Here is a 19,478-nt window from a genome sequence, read left to right on the forward strand (position 1 = left end):
ATACTCTCCTATCTCTTCATCTGTTGCACGACAGGTGCGGGGACCAATGGTCAGTGCCTCCACATCTATAACATAGATTATGCTGATTTTGAGGGCGACGGGCCGGACCAGGGTTCTCTCTAATTTGAGCCTGTCGGACTTGGGCATTTCGGTTTCCACCACGTGGGCCTTGTCCACGTCCTCCTCGACCCCTTGGGCCATTGCCTGGGTGGTCGCGGTCATATGGGCCATTTCTGGGTCCATTTCTTCGTCCATGCCTTGGACGTTCAGACCTTCTTCCCCTTCCACGGCCCCGGTTCCTCCTTCCACGATTATTTTCGTGATGGGCAATAATATTTGCTTCAGGCAAAGGAATTGCTCTAGTACCGGTGGGCCTTGCTTGATCATTCCTCAAAAGTAGGTTGTTGTTCTTTTCAGCGAGCAACAGGATGGTGATTAATTCAGAGAATCTAGCAAAGTTTCTTTCCCTGTATTGTTGCTGCAGGACCATACAGGAAGGAGGGAAGGTGGAGAAAGTTTTCTCCAGTAGGTCAGCTTCTGTGAGCTCTTCTCCACAGAATTTTAGGAGTGGACCGAATCCGGCAGATTTCAGAGTTATACTCATTGACAGTCTTGAAATCCTGGAAGCGTATGTTCTGCCAATCGTGTCTTGCTTCCGCCAAGTAGATGGCTCTTTGATGGTTGAATCGCTCTTCTAGAGCGACCCAAAGAGATCGTGGGTCCTCTTCAGCTAAATATTCCACCTTGAGTGCTTCTTCCATATGTTTCCTGATGAAAATCATAGCCCTTGCCTTCATGTCTTCAGGGGTGATATTGTCAGCAATAATCGTTGATCTCATCTTATTTGCAGTCAGATGAAGCTTGACATCTTGGGTCCACTTGAGATAGTTCCTTCCGGAAACTTCCAAAGCGACAAAGTCAAGCTTGTTGAGATTTGACATTCTCTACAAGGATTTAAAGGACAATAGTCAGTGCTATGGGTAATAACTTCCATAAGCAATCAATAAGAACTTCAGGTTCTATAACATGATACTAAAAATCGGATTAAACATGTATAGTGAATTTGTGAAGGAAACTTCAAGTTCCTTTTATGATACATGTGAACTTCTGGTTCAATATTTATGTATGAATTTTTTGGTTCAATGTTTATGTGTGAACTTCCGGTTCATTAAGTACCTACATTCCTCACATATATATTCTAATGCAAAGAATTTAAGCGGGTAAAATATTTAAATTTAATATGAGCAGGTAACACCACAAAACATTATCATAATAAATAATGAAGGAAAGATGTATCATTATCACAAAGTCCAAACAAGTATATATAGATATTCGTCACAATATACATGAATTGATAGCTAAATTAAAAGCTATTGATTTTCCTCTTTCTTTCCCTTTTTTTTCAATCATGCCAATTATAATGCAAGAGAAATAAGTGTCTCTCATAGAGGATTAAGTTAAACTAGATGCTTCAACAAAAGTCATAAACTGTGACTGCAGTTCCTACTGAACAACAGTCAAAAAACGAACTGAAACACTAAGCAAAACTACCCAGAAAAATATGAAAATTTACAGAGATGCACTAAACATATAAGGACTCCAGCATACAAAATTTGGTGAATTTTGGAGTTGAATTACTATTTTAAATAAATACTGGAACACAGACATCAGAAGGTAAAATGAAACAGCGAAATTGGTTTTTGTTTGGAAAAACCTACTTGGTTGTAGAGCTTGTAGACTGATGTTGATTGAATGATGAACTACCTCTTCTGTGCAACCCAAGAGTTATTCACCTCTTCTCTTGTCAATCTGCAATCCGAATCCTAGAGCTATTCGTGCTGATAACGTGTTGTAAAATGGAAATGTTTCAGAAAATGGAGAGAGTTTTGCTTCAAAGAACTTGAGAGAGAGAGAGAGAGAGAGTTTTGATGCAGAGAGGGAGTGTAGTATTTTCTGTTTTCTCTATCATCCATGGATGAGAAATGGATTACATATATAGTGGAAGGCAAGGAACATATAGCCTAAAGTCCTCCATAAAACAAGGACCCTTAAAGTCCTCCTTAAAACATGGATCCCCTAAAACTAGGAAAGAGGAAAGCATCTTCTAATATACAATAATTTACATGATATATCCATAATAATTTACAACAAATAAGACTAATCCGGCCCACTGTTTTGCAGCTTTAACAAAAATAGCAGAGTATTACAATTGAAACCAAATGAATAAAGTAGCAGTACGTTCTAACCATGAACTTATATCGAAGACTCTATTCACTGAGCATGGCACATGCATTTTGTTCCTTTTGAACTTAGTATGGTACTCCGGAGTATGACATATACAAATCATATGAACACATACTAAACAACAACGAAGACTCCCGGAAAGTGGAGATAAAGCAAGTAAAAACAGAAACAGACCTTGAAAGAGGGACTTGCACATCTTTCTACCATTCTTCTCCGGTATGATCTGAAAAGAAAAGAAAAGAAGATACAAGTTACCAAAATCCGTTACGTTTTCCGCGTGACACAAAGAGAGAGGAAGAAAGGGAGAGAGAGAGAAAATGAAACGAGGGAGGTTGGGTGGCTGGCTTACCATAGCTGCAAGGACAGAGCAAACCCTAGACCTTGTTTTGATTGCTCTGAAAGCTAAACGGGAGAGGTATTATGGAGCTCTGAAAGTTGTAAAACCCTAGTGAAGAGTAAGCCCTAAACCCTACTACTCTTTTCTCACTTTAGGTTTTGGGCTATGGAAGTGGTCCATTTCGGAATCATTTGATAATATATTTATACAATTCTAAACGCGTGTTTGGATAATCAAAAGTTGTAAAACTCTAGTGAAAGGTGTGACCGATTATGGAGTATAGGGAATATGGAAGACGTACATTAGTGGGCTGGTGTGATTTAAGACAAAAACCGGGAAAATCCCTACTAAGAAAATAACACCAAGTATTCCCATGGAAGTGGTCCATTTCAAAATTATTCGACAATGCTTGTAAGACTCTAATGGTGCTTTTAGATGATCAAAAGTATCTCTTACAGGGTTTATGAGAGAAGTAAAAATTAGGTATAGTACATGCAAATTCATTTGTCTTGGGTAAAATTTTTCATCGAAAAACTTGTGTTATGATCCGATCATCCGATTACAACACAAGTTTTATGAGTAATTACCAATCTAAAACTTGCTACCCATTTATCATGTATTGATTGTGAATTTATTTGTTATGACATTGACATCAGTGAAGGTAAAAAGCAAACAAGGGTTGTTTTATGACAAGGGTGAGTCTGACAAAGATTGAGACTTTTTCCTCTTGGAAAGGAACAATGCCAAGAACAAATATGGAAATGATGTGAAACTTTTCCTCAAAGTACATCATTGGATCCCTTTTATTTTCCAGATCAAAGAAAACCACAACAAAGCATGCCTTAAAGTGCCAAAACGTCACCGTTGATTTGGCAAAATCCTTAATGAGCCTCATGAGGTGGGAGCAGAAAATAAATTGCTCCTACAGTCCTACTGTTCCAGGCAAGTAATTTCATGATTTTTTTATTTTTTTTTTAAATTTTTGGTGCTTCATGGCCTTTTGCAAATTTAGTAGTTTAATTTTTACACACAACTTTTGGCAAGGCTAGATTTGATCAACCAAAAAAAAAAAAAAACTTATGGCAAGGGCTAGACCTAAACAATGGCAATGCCTGGATAAGGAAAAGTGGAAAGAATCAACCAAAAATAGTCATTCTTCCCAATATTGGACAAAGCCAAGACCAATATTTTAGGGCAAAAAAATGAAGGAAATTATTCTAGGAAAAGAGAAAATGAATTATTGATTCTGAAATAGCCTAAAATCATGTGCTATAGGGTTTCAGCTTGTTGTAAACTTGTAATAAGAATATTTAACTAATTATAAAATAACTTTAGAATTATGAAAAAATTAACTTTCGAATTATTTCTCGGGTCCACGCTAATAAGATTTCTCGTGTCATAAATAATGAAGTTGATGTTCAAACCAATAGCACCAAAATACTCTTCTTATTTCGCAATTCAAAAATAAACTAAAAGTAAACCAAAGTTAATCAAACACCAACATTAGATACGACATGTTTTCGACATACTTTACTTAATTTCAACAAAATTTGCATGCATTTACAATTGTTATCATTATTAACCAAATCATTAATGTTTCTGTATTTTAACCCCTCCGTCGTAACCGATTTTCCGTCCGAGACAACGATTCGAAATACATTGCATGTGTCCTCAATATCACGCAGAATACATGTTTTTTGGCAATTTATAAATACACATGTGTACATGGTTAAAAATCATACAAACAAACTTCATTCCTTTGTTAGGGACCCCTCACCCAACCAACAAACCCCTGCCACATCATCGACAAGTCAAATCCCCGGACAACTTTATTCCTACGTGGCACCAAATCATTGCTGAAAGCTCGGTTCTGTACGTGACGTTCCGCAATCGATTCCACACCGGATTTTCCCTTTCCCCAAACCAAAAAACACAGAAATGAAAAGACAGATATGCCCCTCCATTAATTTCCATATAACCTGTACTACTCTACTCTCCTCAGAGTTCAATTGCTGCTTCTGCAGAGTTCAGAGCCAGTAGTATTAACCAGGTCTCACCTCCATTCCTCTCTCTCTCTTTCTCTCTCTTCTTTTTCTTCCCCCAATTCTTCAATTTTCTCTCTCCTCCAAACCCTAGCGACTCTCCGTTCAATTTTCCGAGCACTCTTTGCAGAATGCCGGAGCTTCTTCTTCCATTCCGTCATCGCTGTAACTCTTTCTCTCTCTCTCTCTGCTCCTGTGTTTTTTTCTTTTTTCTTTTTCTGTTTTGTTCTGATGCTCTAGCATTGCGTCTGGTTTCACAGACGGTGATGATTTCGTCGTGTACAGGTCTTGATCTTCTTGATTTCGTGACGTTTTTGCAGGTGATTTGAAGTGGAGTTGTTGAAAACTTGAAATGACGGTTTTCTCCGGCGAAATGAGCTCGGAAAGGGACGATCGGAGTGTTCTTGCTCCGTCGGAGACGAACGCACAAGGACTCTCCAAGTAAGCTTTTTGTTACTTTCTAAGCATTTGTATTATTATAATCTGATACTCTGTTAATCTTTACTTCGTTAAATATAATAATGAATATAATACACTTTATATTATACTACAGCCTCCATTAGTCCATTTTATTATTACTCCAAGGAAAAGGATAATAGATATAGTAAAAATTGGCTCAAATGTTGTTATTGTCGTTAATTTGCGGCCTAATTAGCTCATAATTAGTGTCTGGCCTTTTGGATTATTTTTCTAATTTTTGTTAATTTTATTTATTTATTTCAGACGGTCAAGAATCAGATATACAAGGGCGTTTCTAGTCTCTTTAGCGAATTTGAGTACAGAAAAAGGATTACCTAGAGGAATTGAACCGTCAGTTTTATGGTATAGTAAGCTTAAACATTGTGTACATATATATTTACATATGAAATGTTGAAAAATATTGCTCTTTGGTTTTTAATTTGATGATTGTGATGAAACAGTGAACTTGATTTTCGATTGGACCGGCCATTGCAAGCTTCTTATGAATCAGGTGAGTTTTTCTAATTGTCTCTGGAGAATACTGTTGCATTTTTTTTATTCAGTTATAGATGAATGTTTCAAATTGATCCCAAAAATACAAATTAGTAATACTTATGGACTGTCTATCCATTCATATATTGATATAGATTGTGAGAGTTGTCATGAGAACCTACATAAAGGTCTGCTCAGTTCTGAGAATGTTGGACTTCTGGGACCTGGTTCTTTACTGGGAGTCCATGGTGACATTGCTGATGCTCCTCCTCCCAAGGTTGAAGAAAGTATTCTTCCTCTACTCCATAAGAGCAAAGAACCATATCGGCCTCCACGCCTTTTTAAGGTCCATGCTGATACTTTCTTGTTCTATTTGGCATTACTGCACCAAAGCAGCTAACATCTGAATTCTGTATTAAAGTATTTGCTCATTGCTCTGTCTGTATTTAAGTTATCTGATCAAAACTCCCAAATTATATTCTTTCAGGCAGATTGGAATGATTATAAGGACGAAGTATTGGTTTCTCCTGAGTATCTGAGTAAAAGTGAAGGACAGAAGCAAAACTGGAGACGAGGTATAATCTCCTACCTCTTGCTACTGCATTAGAAATAAAGAAGTTATCTCTGCTCCTTTCCTGCTTTTTAATTTTCTTATTGAGATTGATTGATGAGAAGCCTCCTAATGCAAATGTAAATTACTGATTTTATCAGATTTTTCTGAGGTGATGAGGGAAGGACAGAAGGAAGCATTCCAAGAGAAGCAAAAGAAAAATTCAAATGAGCATGACGAAAATCTGAAATTTATCATGCCACTGGAGGTGCCTGAAAGTGATGAGATAATTGATTCCCTTGGACCACAGGTAATGGCTCATCCTTCACCAATATATTGGTCTAAATTTGCTTGTGGGATTGAAAAGTCTACTGCTTATTACTATTCCATTTTGTCTCACACCTTTCTTTTTTTGCAACCCCACAGCATTCTGATAGTACCGCAAATCACACCAAGAGCCCTGCAATTTGTAGTTCTGAATTTGCTCATCAGTTTCCTGCTATAGGTAGAGTAGAAAATGCTGACTATCCTTTAGTAGCTTACTATTAATGTGATTTCAACTGAAATGTTTGTGTCTCAGTCCGTAAAAGAGTAACTTGCTAAGTTTAGCAGCTGATTATAGGGAGAGGCTAAACTAATTAATTTGCTTTTCTCTTCAGAGGAAGTGCCTGCCTACAGCATCTCTTGCGCTGAAGGATCTGAATCGATAGCTCATGGCATCTCAAATGAACATTCCAACAAGGTTCCAGACGAGCATTTGAAATCTACTACAGATGAAACCTCCGAGCAATCATATGGATGTAAAATCCCAGCTGTCATTCTAGGAGTTCTTGCATGCATCGGCCTTGAACACATTCTTAAACCAGAGACTAAAGAAATTAGTTGTTCTATGCTCTGGGATGGTTGTGATGCAGAGGACAGCAAGCAAGATTCTGCCAATCATCATGGTTCTCATCACCTTCTGTTATTGCCAGAGAAAGGAACTGAACAGAAGGACACGACAGCATCTTCAAAGCTAAATATAGCATCAGATGAGCTCCATCCTAGTGACAGTATACATGACAACAAGAAGCTTATATTTTTGAGTCAGGGAAATGCTGGACAGTGTGAAAAGGATCTGACTCGAGAACCATCGTATGGAACAAGTTCCACAAAGGGATTGCAATTGACTGATGCATCTTCTTGCATTCGACAGAGTTCTGTAGGCAGGGCAACAAGGAAAAGTGTTTCAAAAACATGCAGGTTCTTCTTTCCAGTTGCAAACAAGAATCACTTGGCTTCTGCAATTAGCAAATATAAACCCAGTGTGATCAACAGTGAAGACATCGGGTTCTCAAGTTCTACTGATCAAAGTAAGGGAAGGGAAAACCAGTCAGTCTCTGATGGTTTAAAACTGAATCCTGTCTGCTGCTCTGATGAAAAAGACACTTTGCCCCTTGAACTTTGTTTGCCTGATGAGGACAGCTTAATTACAGTGGATGATTTCAGGATCGTGTCCTACAAGGATATGGTTGAGCGAAATGAAATCAAAGCTGATAGGGTAATCCCAAGTGCACCAGTTGATAGTTCTAGGAAGCCGATGGAGACAAAAATTGGAATGAAAGATGAAAAATCTACTCATGTCTACAAAAGTGAAGTACCAGTTTATCAGGGGAAGTCATCTTACCGTGCTTCACCAGCTCTTATAAATTCTCAGGTGAAAGCTGTTAATCCAAAGTTCAAGCCTCAGAATACATCCAACCGAGCTTTCTCTACGAATGTGCTTCCCACCACTTTCCATCAGTCCCAAGTCAAACCACATCAGCAACTGCAGCAGACACTCTTTACAGAAACGGTTCCAACTACTTACATGCCGGAGCTGTACCATGTCCAAGCTTTTCCCTGGAACTACCAGACGTCAAGTTATGGATGTGTGCCAGTGCCAACTCCAGGTACGGTGCCATAACTACACTGATTAGATAGTCAATTTAATCGAGATTTCTATTTGCGATAGTACCTAAGAAGAGGAACTGTCTTTGTGGCGTTTTCAGGGTTTCAGCCCTATGGCGGGACTAATCTTCTTGGAACTCAGAGCAATGCAGGGACAGGCTATTACCTTGGTTGGCAATAGTTGGGAATTGGTATTAACAACAGCAATAGAATCCAGATAAAAAAAAAAACAACAGCAATAGATTGATTCTATTGTAGATATTATCAACTTTCAGAAGGAATGTAATGTTCTGGGGCTTAAGTAGTAGGACAAAAACTTTCTATGGAAATGTCAATCTAATCGATGAAATGCAAGTAGGAAATAAAAAGGGGTAAAGAAGCTTTAACCGAGTTCTGGTTCTAACTGTCATTATGTTTACCATTCAAGCTGGATTTATCTGTTTTGACTATGTTAGTAACTTACTATTCAGTATTGGACCTCTTTAATCCACCCAGGAAACACTACAAATGGAAAAAGGGGGGTGCGAGCAAACCACAAAAGTGGTGCGAAAATCACTTCCCAGCAAATTGAATCTAATCCATTTCCAGAGTAAACAATCATATGAAGCAAATCGAAGAATATCTAAATCGTCGCACCAACATCAACATGTGAAGCACACTTACTATGATTAAAAACCGAATGAATACACAGGAACCCACTGCTGTACAAAACCACATTAACCTAAAATTTGAACAACTATACACTCCTGCAAAATGTATTGTTTCTCACTTTTTTCCTTGAACACACTACAACATAATACAATAAATTATGAACACTCTGTAGTCAATGAGCTCACTATAGCTATATAGTAGTGTGCTATATAATGTCAGCACCTATATGGAACCTAAAGCTTTCTGATAATTTGCCGTTATCTTGGTGATTCAGCGGCTGGATGTCAACACCACTCGTGCGAGATTTGATCTCTAATGCCAGCACCACCAACTGACGAGAAAGAAGCTTCTAGTTTCACGATTGCCCACTCAAGCAACATTCTTTTGTTGGTCGCTATGAAGGTTTTTACTTGCATCAAGGTGATCTGTTGTATCGGCATCAATCTTGTAGGATGAAAGCAACTTTCTCTGGGATCAAACCAGAAATCAGCAATATATTCTTCAAGTGCAAGAAAAGTTAATAATACAGTAGTTCAGTGAAATGGAAACTCACATGATCCTCAAAATCGGGACTTGTCAAATTCATGGATAGATTTCTCATCAACAGTAACACCTGCATAGGAGACCAAAATAACATCACAACTATGCCCCTTTGAAGTTTAAATTGATCCACAAAACTAGTTCAATTACAGATTTCAGTCGTAAACATTAATTGAGGCATAATGAGGCACAAAACAAAGACTTCTGACCAGGCATTGAAAGGATAGATAAACCACCAAAAGAGGAAATAAATACCGTTTCAACATCTATAGGGTCCATCTTCTTCAGTTTCTGCAGATGCCCTGAAGTATTAGGGTCAAAGACACCGCCAATGAAGCTGTATACTTGACAAAAGTCAGGCAGAACTGCATAAAACAAACAGATGTCACATACATAACAAACCAGAATATTTAACTATAAATTGCACTCCCTGGTTAAGGCCACTACACAATAAACAGCAGTCTGCAAGGAGATAAAACAAGTATACATATATTTCCCAAAGCTGCAAGTGTGTCTTGCATATACAAGCCCAAATTCTTTAATCAATCCAATTCTGATATGCGATTTGATGCAAATGACTCATCTAGAAAATAGATAGACATTGTAAACTTTGTCGTGTGTGAAACATTTAGTGAAATCTTAACTACGCTTTTGTTCACATGCTCCACATACATTGGACACCAAGGCCACACTAGCAAAGATGTAGCGAGGTGAATGTTTCCACTCTACAAAACAGGATAATAGAAAACCTACTTATTGATATAGCTGTACTTATATCTTGAAAGCTTGAAACTATCGAGCACCCAAATACATGCTGAAACAGTAATGTGCTGTATCTACAATATTAAATGTTCGATGACGTTACTTTTGTGTATGACAATAATATTCCATATTTTGCCATAAATTTATTCCACTTCGAAGTGAAAAAGAATCCAAAATCAATATTACAATAAATGAACAATTTAGGTGACTATTAATTTCAAAAGCGGGAAAAACTTCGAGTATGAAGATTGAAGCCTCACCTCTCAATGGATGGTTATGATTAAGGCTGCGATTCCCTTGATCAGTTGTTTCACTGGCTGGTTGAGCTTTTGGAGTGCTTTCTGCACTATTGCAGCTCGGCTTAGCTGGCCCTGCAAAAACACACCAAACTTTTAGCAGAGGAACAAAGATAAATTGTAGAAAACATATACTACTACAAAATCAAGTTTTGTAAAAGAAAACGTTCATATACAAGGAGATCAGGTTGCCGCTAAGGTCGTCCAATGTACTTGATAATCTCACCTTTGGTCTCATGTGATAGGTTGGCTGTTTGCACAGAAGTATTAGGCCAAGAAGGGACTGCACCACCAGGAATGGGACTAATAAGCACCGATGATGAATCTGGCCTTTGGATGAACCCAGATTCAAGTAACGCCGATGAAGATTGACATGAACCAGACACTTGTGGGAGTGCCAGCACTGACAAAAAGGAAGGAAAAAAAGAAGAAGCAGATATATGAGTGATAATTTTATAGAGTTTACAACTATGATACGTGAAAGGAACTATCCTCACCATTTTTTGAGGCTTTCTGAGGGTAGGGGTGAGAAGCTTTCCTTTTCGGCCTAGGTGGAGGTAGATGTTCGCTTGTCCCATTCTTCTGAACCTTCAGGAAATACTTCTGTGCATGACTACGTATCTGCAAAACGAATCCTTCTGGTGAGCATCGGCATTCATTTATCATCTAACATTACGAATTCATAAAATAAAACATTAAAGCAAATGCACCAGTTGGTCATATTCCCTAATTCATTACTCTCTTTGCACTGGAAATTATACGAATGAAGGCAATTCATGAAGGAAGTAACAAATCTAACCTGTATAACTGTCTTCGACCCGATAAAAGCTTCAATCTTCTTCCAATCCCGGTCAAAGCTGAATAAACCATAGCGAAAACAAGCAAATTAGGACATTCAACACCACGAAAAATGTACTTAAAACTCAAACAATATCAACCTCATTTCATATAATATCACAATTATCCCCCTTTCAACTCAATTCGCCAGTAAAAACTTCATTTGATTACTCTATCCATCAGCAATTTCATTCGTATTCACACATTCTGTTCACAACAAACACTAAAATGCTCTCCATTTCCATACGTGGTGCAAATGCTGTCTTTCTTCGTTCGAAAAATCGCAATTGAACACAATTTGAGCAAAGGAACCAGAAAATTCCAATTCAGAACTAAAATTCAAACTCTACTTCGATCGAAAAATCGCAATTGAACACAATTTGAGCAAAAGAAACCAGAAAACTCCAATTCAGAACTGAAATTCAAACCCTAAGTAATAGAAACGAAACTTACAGCTGAAGAGCTTCGAGGAACTTATCGTGCTCGGGCTCAGTCCAGCTCTCTCTGGACTTGGTAATAGTGTAGGGCTTCCGAATCTTCTTGCTCAGATCCTCCGCCGACGACGACGTCGTCGACGCCGTGGTGGTCGCCGCCGTGGCGACAGACGCGAATGGCCCGAGTCCGGGTAACGCCATTTCGTTCGGATCCAAGTACAGGCCGTCGGGCGGAGTCGGGTTTTTGGATACCATACAAAAATTTGAAACGGAGTCGGGTTTTGGGCTTTTTCCGAAGGTGCGAGGAAGTTTGCGAATTTTTTGCGCCGGCGGCTTTGAAGGTTATATAGGGACCTCTGGGTATTGTTGGCTGAAGCTGGTGGGAGGTTTTATTGGGGGATGGACCAATGGCTGGTCGCCACGTTTACGATATGATAATTGACCAAAACACTAATTCGAGTGGAGTTATCTTTTGAAGACAATTTGCCCTATGTGTGTGTGTTTTAGTAGCACTTTTAGATTAAGGTAATGAAAAATAATTAATAGTTTGAGTGGTATGAGAGTATCGGATTTGAGACGTTAGTTTAGGCTAGTTGAAAATAATGTATTGATTAGGATAATTAATCTCACTACAAGCCTCGAATTGAAATAAAATTATGATTCTGAACACAAGCTTTGAATGTAGACATCACGACCCTATTCGTGTAACTAATATGGGGTGTATTCGGACTTCATTTAGTGGTGTTAAATTCTTAATCGTCCAATTTTTGTATTTTTTCTTTGTAGTTATGAATTTAACCCTAAAAGCTTGTTAATTCAAGTTTATTAACCAACTAAATAGTTAATTTTCTTATTAACTGTGTGATTAAGTTTGAAATGACTAATATGAAGGGCTAGGTCCATGAACCAGAGAAGGGGACACATGGTTGTAAAGGGCTTAAAAATATATGGACCAATACTGTCTAGCTCACTCCAATAGTGACTAATATTAGTGGCCATATACTACGCCACATGCTAGATTGTTCTAGCACAATAAGGGCCAGATATTTTTCACGGGGCCCCGCCTTGCTTTCGATGAAATCGAGCATCTTCTTTCGGATCTTTCATGATATTTTTGTTTTTATTGTTGGAATTGGAAAACAGATTGAATTTGAGATCGAGGCATCTATAAAAAGTAGGCTGTTTTTGTTATGTGGTAATTGTGTGGTTAATATTCAAGATAATGACCCATAACTCCATAAGAGCCTGTCTTATTTAGCTACTTAAGTTTTTTTTTTTTTTTTTTTTTTTTTTTAGAATGTGGCTACTTTAGTTTATGGTGTACTAGGGTGTGTAATGAATTGTATGTTTATTTCTTTGGATGATGGAAGAGAGATTACATGACAAAAAATTTGTGATGAATAATTTTTATTTTATTTTTTTTATCCTAGAGCGAACAATAATTTTTAGAGTTGAGACCTAAAGAACGTTATTCATCGGAAGTGGTCCATAATAATGTTTCAATCTTTAAAATGACCTAATTGGGCACACATATGTATCAATTTACAATGACAATGATCAACCCTTGATAAAAACTAATACAACGTACTTTGTCATCAAACATACCTACAAGTAACCATAAACGACATTTGAACTGGTCCAGACTTTGGATAATTGCATCCAAACTCTTACTCGTCACCTCAATGATGTTGGTTCTTATCACAATTGCATAAATATTGACATGTTGTTATTCTCTAAGATTGCCTTTGGATGAGACAATTTTAAATTTTTGAGAACCAAGAATATAGAACTCCATCAATTAAAATTTCATTAATTGCAAGCTAATTCCTCATATGACTTTAGAACGCAACCTCCCTCCTCATCTGAATTCCTCACTTCAATTTCCATCAAAATAGAAATTCGAAATGACACCTATGTTTGTTGGTCGGAGATATAAGGATAGTAATGTTCATAGACGACTAACTTGTGTCTTTTAAAAAAGGGGATTAAAAAAAGTGTGCTTAAGGCCACTTTTGATATTACAATTTTTGAGGTTGAGATTTATATCAAGCCGGGAAATACCAACTTGATTTCTTCTGCACGGCACGTACTAAGGGGCAACAGGTTATTTACTACTGTAATCTTTGCTAATTTCAGCACTGAGTTTGAGAAGCTCGTTTTGCTCGACGCTCGCTATCAGTTTCTAAAGTCTCAAACAAAACTGACAAAGACTACAACGGAAGAAAAAGTCGATTTGGGGTCATTTAAGCAATTTAGATTTTGGGAATCTAAATCCAATCAGCAGTTCCGGTTGCATTATAGCAGCTCAAAACAATATCCATACATAGCTGAATTTGGGCAATGGGCAATCTTCCTTAAAGAGCATGTTGATAGGTATAAGAAGGTCCGAAATGACAAAAGGCCTAGAATTTGTGATAAATATTTTTTTTTCATCCTAGTGCGAACAATGATTTTTAGAGTTGAGACCTAAGGAACGTCATTCATCAGAAGTGGGTCATAATAATGTTTCAATTTTTAAAATGACCAAAATTGGCATACATATATGTATCAATTTACAATGACAATGATCAACTCTTGATAAAAATTAATACTACGTACTTTATCATCGAACATAGCTACAAGTAACCATAAACTATATTTGAACTATTTCAAACTTTGGATAATTGCATCCAAACTACTCTTACTCGTGACCTCAACGATGTTGATTCTTATCACAATTGCATGAATATTGACATGTTGTTACTCTCGAAAGTTACGGGTGGTTTATATATATAGGGGCCTTGACCTATAGCCCAGTTTTGAGAGAAAACACTCCCAATCACCCCACCAACAAATTAATATTCTTATTCACCCCGTTTAAAAGTGAAAAGTCGTGTTTGGGCTCCAAATAATTAACAATTACGCAATCTGCTACTCTCTCAGAGACCTCTCCCCAATATCTTTCCAGGGAGAAATCTCTCTCTCTCTCTCTCCATGAACTGAGTCTACATCAATCTCCGATCAGCGGCGTGCTGGCTCAGTTGCCGTTGAGGATCATGGATTGAAGCTCGTCCCGCCCCGCCGGAAATCTCTTCCTCGAAGCACTTCATGAACTAGTTGAGGTCCTGAGTCGCCGGAACTGGATCGGAATTGGTGAGGAAGTCCAGTAGGAGAGGAACGGGAGTAATGCAGGAGTGGCAGCCGGAGTTTGAATCCGAGTCTGGGTCGGGTTCGAGACCGAGTTCGTTTCCGTCTCAGAGCCAGACGTCGTCGTCTGCGACATGACCGCCCTTGAGCTCGCCTCCCAACACCAGGTCTCTCTTAGACGACGTGGAAGCTCTGTTATCGTTTGCTATTCTCGGGGTCAAGACCAATAGCTCCGCCGTGGTCTCTGCGGTGACGCTATTAATTAGTTCATTTTTTTTTTCTTTCGCCCTCCTTTAAGTCCCAGACATAACCCGCATTGTTTGATTTCAATTGTTTGGGGAAATTTTGAGGGCATTTGGTGGATTGGGTTTGTTCAGTTTGCTGTTGTCATTCTTGCATTTATAGAGTTTTGGAATTGTGTGATTTATTGCTCCAACTGTATAACTTTTTTCTAAAATTGGGGGCAGAAGGCCCTGAAGGAAAGAAAAATGAAAAAAAAAATATGTTTTATCGGGGGGCAATAGAGGTTTGTTAAAGGTGGTCTATTGGGAGGTAATAGACTTCTATTGGGGGCAATAAATGTTTTGAATTGATGTAATCTCCTTGTTTTTTTCCTTAATAAAAGTTTTATTTGTCTAATTTTTATTCTCATTTCGGCTACCGAAATGTCTATTGGGGGGGGGGGGCAATACAGGATTACAGGTTTATTGGCAAGGGCAATAAACCTCTCCGGTCTCATATGAGATCTCCAACAACCTTTTTGGGGACTTCCGGTGAGGTTTCATAAACCTCTATTGCCCCCCAATAAAGGTCTATTGGGGGGTAATAGAGGTTTATTGGCAAGGGCAATAAACTTCTCCGGTCTCATATGAGATCTCCAACAACCTTTTTGGGGACTTCCGGTGAGGTTTCATAAACCTCTATTGCCCCCCCAATAAAGTCTATTGGGGGGTAATATAGAGGTTTATTGGGGGGCAATAAAAGGTTATTTGGGAGCAATAAATATTTCTCACGACCTATGAGATCTTCGACGACCTCTTAATGGACTTCCGGCGAGATTTTCAAAGAGGTCCGGTGGGTGGCAGCCGGTGATCGGATTCCGGCAAAGTCTCTCTCTCTCTCTCTCTCTCTCTCATATATATATAAAACAAATGGGTGAGAATATAATAGTCTCAAAAATAGACAAAAAAAAATTAATTGGGTATTAGAGAAGACCTTATTAGAGTCTTTATGGGTAAAAGAGAATTAAAAAAAAATTAATGAGGTAAGTGGGATAAATGACCCTAGAATTAGGGTAAACGGACAAAATCTCATATATATATATAGTTTCAACTTTAAATACATATATACGTATCCATTCCATGCATGTTGTTTTGTATAAATCAACATGTACATATATTTTGCTTGATCGAACAAGAATAGTCAAACTTAATTTGACCGGTGTCACAGTCACATTGAGAATCAATATACGTACATGTGCAACTAAATTAATTAAATGTCTAATTCATAGCTTAAGACGGTCCATAGCTGTAGTTAATTAGGATTTTCTCATTAGAATAACTTAATCACAATGGAGATTATATAAATTAGCATCTACTTGTAGACTGAGACTCGAATCTTGTCGAGTTAATTCTCAGATCAAGTTAAGACTCTATAGAAATCGATCTAGCTTGGCCAGCTCATTTTTATATATGAAGGAATCGAACAGATCGATAATCTGTTCTTCCATGTTCGAGATGATTAACTATAATTAACCAGGCATGTATTAATCTTATTGGATTTTCCATTCAAATTTAATCACTCTCAGCTAGAGAATCAAAGCTTCCATATATGCCTGCATGGATCATGATTCATGCATGTTACTGATGACTACTTAATTGGCTCTAGTAAATGAAGTGAGAATCTTAAAAATGGAGGATATACAATATATAACAAAGTAATTAACTACTAGCTATAGTAGAATCAAAGCAAAAGATTTAGATATGTAAGGCTACAGCAGTCGACACTAGGTTCATGAACCATGTGACACTGCCCTTAATTAATATGTACGTAATTAGGCATAAAATAACACTATTATGCGACCACTCTACGACTCTAGGGTACACTCGATCACATTAGTCGCTGTACGTACGTGTATCGATGGGTCAAAACTTCAGAATTTTCTATATTTTCTCAATTAACTCGATCTTCTGGACGAAAAAATTATGACTAAAACACTCGTTACAAATGAATGGTGCAGCTGCCTAAATGGTAGGTGTGCGATTGCAAGACACACATGCGTGGCCCTTGCTGTTTTGGGCAGCAGCTACACCCGCATGGTGCACGCGCGGGTGCCCTAATGAAATCGAGATGTGTTTTGAAAACAAAGAGATGAGGGGCCGAGCCGGAGAGGAGAGGTAGGTACGTGGAACGGTGGAAGGTTGGTGCGGAAGGAAGTGAATGAGAGACTTCCTCTTTGGTTCTTATGATGATGATTGATTACGTTAGCTACTACCATGGACAACGACGACGACTCAACTTGACAAAGGTCCCAATGACGGCAAAGACTCGCAATCCTTTGCTATTGCCTGGAAGGAGGAAATCACTATGATTCGGATTACTTTTGAATTTTCAAAAGGCCACATGCTTTAAACGGTGACGTCTTGCTTTCAGGTCTCCAATACGATGTCGTTTCTGGTGTGAATACACTGAAAATAAAGTGTACTAGTATCAGAAAATTTAATTTATTTGTCATTGGGGCCAAAATAAACATGATTTTATTGACCGGAGACTGACTCCATGGTTGACCCTCCTAGTATAAATTGGTCTCGCCACTCCAATCACTTCACCATCTCTCTCTCTCCCCCTCTATCTCTCTCTCACTAAATTTAGCAGCTTCATTATAACTTCTGTTTTTCAGATCTTCCAAATCCAGTGAATTAAATGAAGGTACTTGGAGATTTTTACTCTGATCTGATTCAAAGCTCTTTCTTCCCTCTAGCTATGTTTACCGTTTGCTTTTTACATAAAATTAAGTTCATGATGGGTGTTTTTGGGTTGAGTTCTGATCAGTTTTCTGAAAATTTTATGAAAATCTGTGATACTCTTCACCTGTTTGACACTATATATATAGTCACTGGTTCTGAAATTTCACTTGTTTCTTGAAGTTCTAAGTTCAAGTAATGATGGGTTTAATCTTTGCTTTATATGCTTTATAAGGTTTGAATCGTTTGATCATAATTTGTTCTAATAGTTTTTTGACTCTGCTTCATGACAGAAAGTTGTGTTGTTGTTGGACGTACACGACGACAGGTCCAAGAAGAAAGCCATGAGGGCAGTCTCAGGGCTCGAAGGTATATACACACACTAGTCTTTCTCATATTACTCTGTTTCTCATCAATGAATTAACCTGATATGTACCGTGTGTTGTGTATTTCGTGTTTTGAAACAAAATAGAAGATTAGGCGATATTAGCTTCTTATAGCTCCTGTGTAGCTAATTAGTTTTGTGGTGGCAACAATTGAACTTTCAGGGCTAGATTCGATCTCGATGGACATGAAGGACAAGAAGCTGACGGTGACTGGGGACATAGATCCAGTGAACTTGGTGAGCAAGTTGAGGAAGCTATGCCGCACTGAGATAGTGTCGGTAGGACCAGCAAAAGAGGAAAAGAAGAAGGAAGAGCCAAAGAAAGAGGAACCCAAAAAGGGTGGGGAGAAGAAGAAAGATCCAAAAGATGAAGTGGCTGAGCTTCTCAAGGCCTACAGTGCATACTGCCCACCAATGAGTACGCATTATTATGTGAGAAGTGTGGAGGAGGATCCCAATGCCTGTGTCATCTGCTAATCTAAGGGTTAGGAAAGATTAAAGCCAAGATGAATAATGGTTCAGATGGATAATTTTGATATTGTTCTAAGAAGAGAGAGGCCATATTGTACAGTAGGGGGTGATTTTATATTAATAATTTCTTTTATTTCTTTGTTGTTAATCTTGGAATGGAACTAGAAGAAAAGTAAGCTTATGTTAGTGGCTTCTTTGGTGTGGGACTCCAGATTTATATTTTTCCAACTGTTGGATGTGGTATTACTAAGATGATTAATGAAATATTGTAACAGTTAGCTGTGTGCTATCTTCATTGATATTTTGAGCAGATTAATCATTAACTTTTGAACTTCTATGCATGAAAGGAAAAGAGTAATTGATATGCAAGCTGCATTTTTCATTGCTCAAGTTTTTGTTTTGTAGTTTCACTAGTTTGTATGCCTAAAATTAACATACATATATACAATTTGAGGTTTGTATTTGTTTAGAAATAATGAAATATTGGTCGATAATGAAAAGAAGGGTCATTATTATTGATATTCTTGGAAATATTGGCAAAGGTTATATTCCAAGAAGAGAAGTCATGTGTTTGAAGTACTATGAGTGCAGAGAAGACAGAGTAAAAGGTTGCATCTGATATAAAAGGTGCATTTTGCAATGATAAAGTATTTCTTTTGCCTAAAATTAAACATACATGAATCTATGTGCCAATGGTGGTTATCAATGCTAGTCATCTTATCTTTCACATTAAAGTAAAAACTTCTTCATGTTTAGTAGAGGTTTTTGCATTTTTTTCTATTCCTCCAAACAATCCCAACTGAAATAATGACAGGAGGACCTTTGATTGTAAATGAGTTATGTCTTTAATAAATTCTAACAGATATCCTAATACAAATTATACTTGTATTAGAATCACATAAAGACATTATCAAATCATTTCGAGCTTTAGACATTCACCATAGACCTAGTTCTAGATTG

At 37.8% G+C, this 19,478-nt stretch overlaps 3 protein-coding genes across 4 annotated transcripts; 2 read left to right on the plus strand and 1 right to left on the minus strand.

The window, feature by feature from the left end:
* The first annotated feature begins 4,599 nt into the window (after positions 1 to 4,599).
* On the plus strand, positions 4,600 to 8,286 carry LOC133715997 (uncharacterized). Of its 2 annotated transcripts, none has more exons than XM_062142725.1 (10): positions 4,600 to 4,631; positions 4,944 to 5,064; positions 5,347 to 5,445; positions 5,544 to 5,593; positions 5,730 to 5,920; positions 6,062 to 6,149; positions 6,286 to 6,434; positions 6,551 to 6,629; positions 6,784 to 8,055; positions 8,155 to 8,286. In XM_062142725.1, exons 2-10 carry the CDS (start codon positions 4,976 to 4,978, stop codon positions 8,232 to 8,234), a joined length of 2,097 nt encoding a protein of 698 aa, XP_061998709.1. In that variant the 5' UTR covers positions 4,600 to 4,631; positions 4,944 to 4,975; the 3' UTR covers positions 8,235 to 8,286. The 2 variants fall into 2 exon arrangements, with proteins under 2 accessions (XP_061998709.1, XP_061998708.1); XM_062142724.1 differs by having other exon boundaries at positions 4,606 to 4,788.
* Positions 8,287 to 8,700: 414 nt separating this feature from the next.
* Positions 8,701 to 11,936, minus strand: LOC133717753 (protein REVEILLE 6). The gene is made up of 8 exons (XM_062144475.1): positions 11,593 to 11,936; positions 11,102 to 11,159; positions 10,800 to 10,923; positions 10,529 to 10,705; positions 10,267 to 10,377; positions 9,500 to 9,609; positions 9,258 to 9,317; positions 8,701 to 9,172 (listed from the first exon to the last, which is right to left on the minus strand). Exons 1-8 carry the CDS (start codon positions 11,826 to 11,828, stop codon positions 9,074 to 9,076), a joined length of 975 nt encoding a protein of 324 aa, XP_062000459.1. The 5' UTR covers positions 11,829 to 11,936; the 3' UTR covers positions 8,701 to 9,073.
* Positions 11,937 to 17,469: 5,533 nt separating this feature from the next.
* On the plus strand, positions 17,470 to 18,817 carry LOC133718011 (heavy metal-associated isoprenylated plant protein 39-like). Its single transcript, XM_062144797.1, has 3 exons — positions 17,470 to 17,627; positions 17,956 to 18,031; positions 18,211 to 18,817. The coding sequence occupies exons 1-3, from the start codon at positions 17,622 to 17,624 to the stop codon at positions 18,522 to 18,524; spliced, it is 396 nt and encodes a 131-aa protein (XP_062000781.1). The 5' UTR covers positions 17,470 to 17,621; the 3' UTR covers positions 18,525 to 18,817.
* Positions 18,818 to 19,478: the final 661 nt, after the last annotated feature.

The sequence above is a fragment of the Rosa rugosa genome, chromosome 6, assembly GCF_958449725.1.
Source record: "Rosa rugosa chromosome 6, drRosRugo1.1, whole genome shotgun sequence".
In the NCBI taxonomy this organism is placed as follows: domain Eukaryota; kingdom Viridiplantae; phylum Streptophyta; class Magnoliopsida; order Rosales; family Rosaceae; genus Rosa; species Rosa rugosa.

Bases quoted from the DNA above. Each gene is read 5' to 3' on its own strand.
- LOC133715997 (XM_062142725.1), top strand. From the start codon at position 4,976: ATGACGGTTTTCTCCGGCGAAATGAGCTCGGAAAGGGACGATCGGAGT. The intron at 5,065-5,346 runs GTAAGCTTTTTG...TATTTATTTCAG, and splicing joins AACGCACAAGGACTCTCCAA to ACGGTCAAGAATCAGATATA. The intron at 6,435-6,550 runs GTAATGGCTCAT...GCAACCCCACAG, and splicing joins TTGATTCCCTTGGACCACAG to CATTCTGATAGTACCGCAAA.
- LOC133717753 (XM_062144475.1), bottom strand. From the start codon at position 11,828: ATGGTATCCAAAAACCCGACTCCGCCCGACGGCCTGTACTTGGATCCG. The intron at 10,378-10,528 runs GTGAGATTATCA...GTGTTTTTGCAG, and splicing joins CCTATCACATGAGACCAAAG to GGCCAGCTAAGCCGAGCTGC. The intron at 9,610-10,266 runs GTGAGGCTTCAA...TGTTTTATGCAG, and splicing joins TCATAACCATCCATTGAGAG to TTCTGCCTGACTTTTGTCAA.
- LOC133718011 (XM_062144797.1), top strand. The intron at 18,032-18,210 runs GTATATACACAC...TTGAACTTTCAG, and splicing joins GGCAGTCTCAGGGCTCGAAG to GGCTAGATTCGATCTCGATG.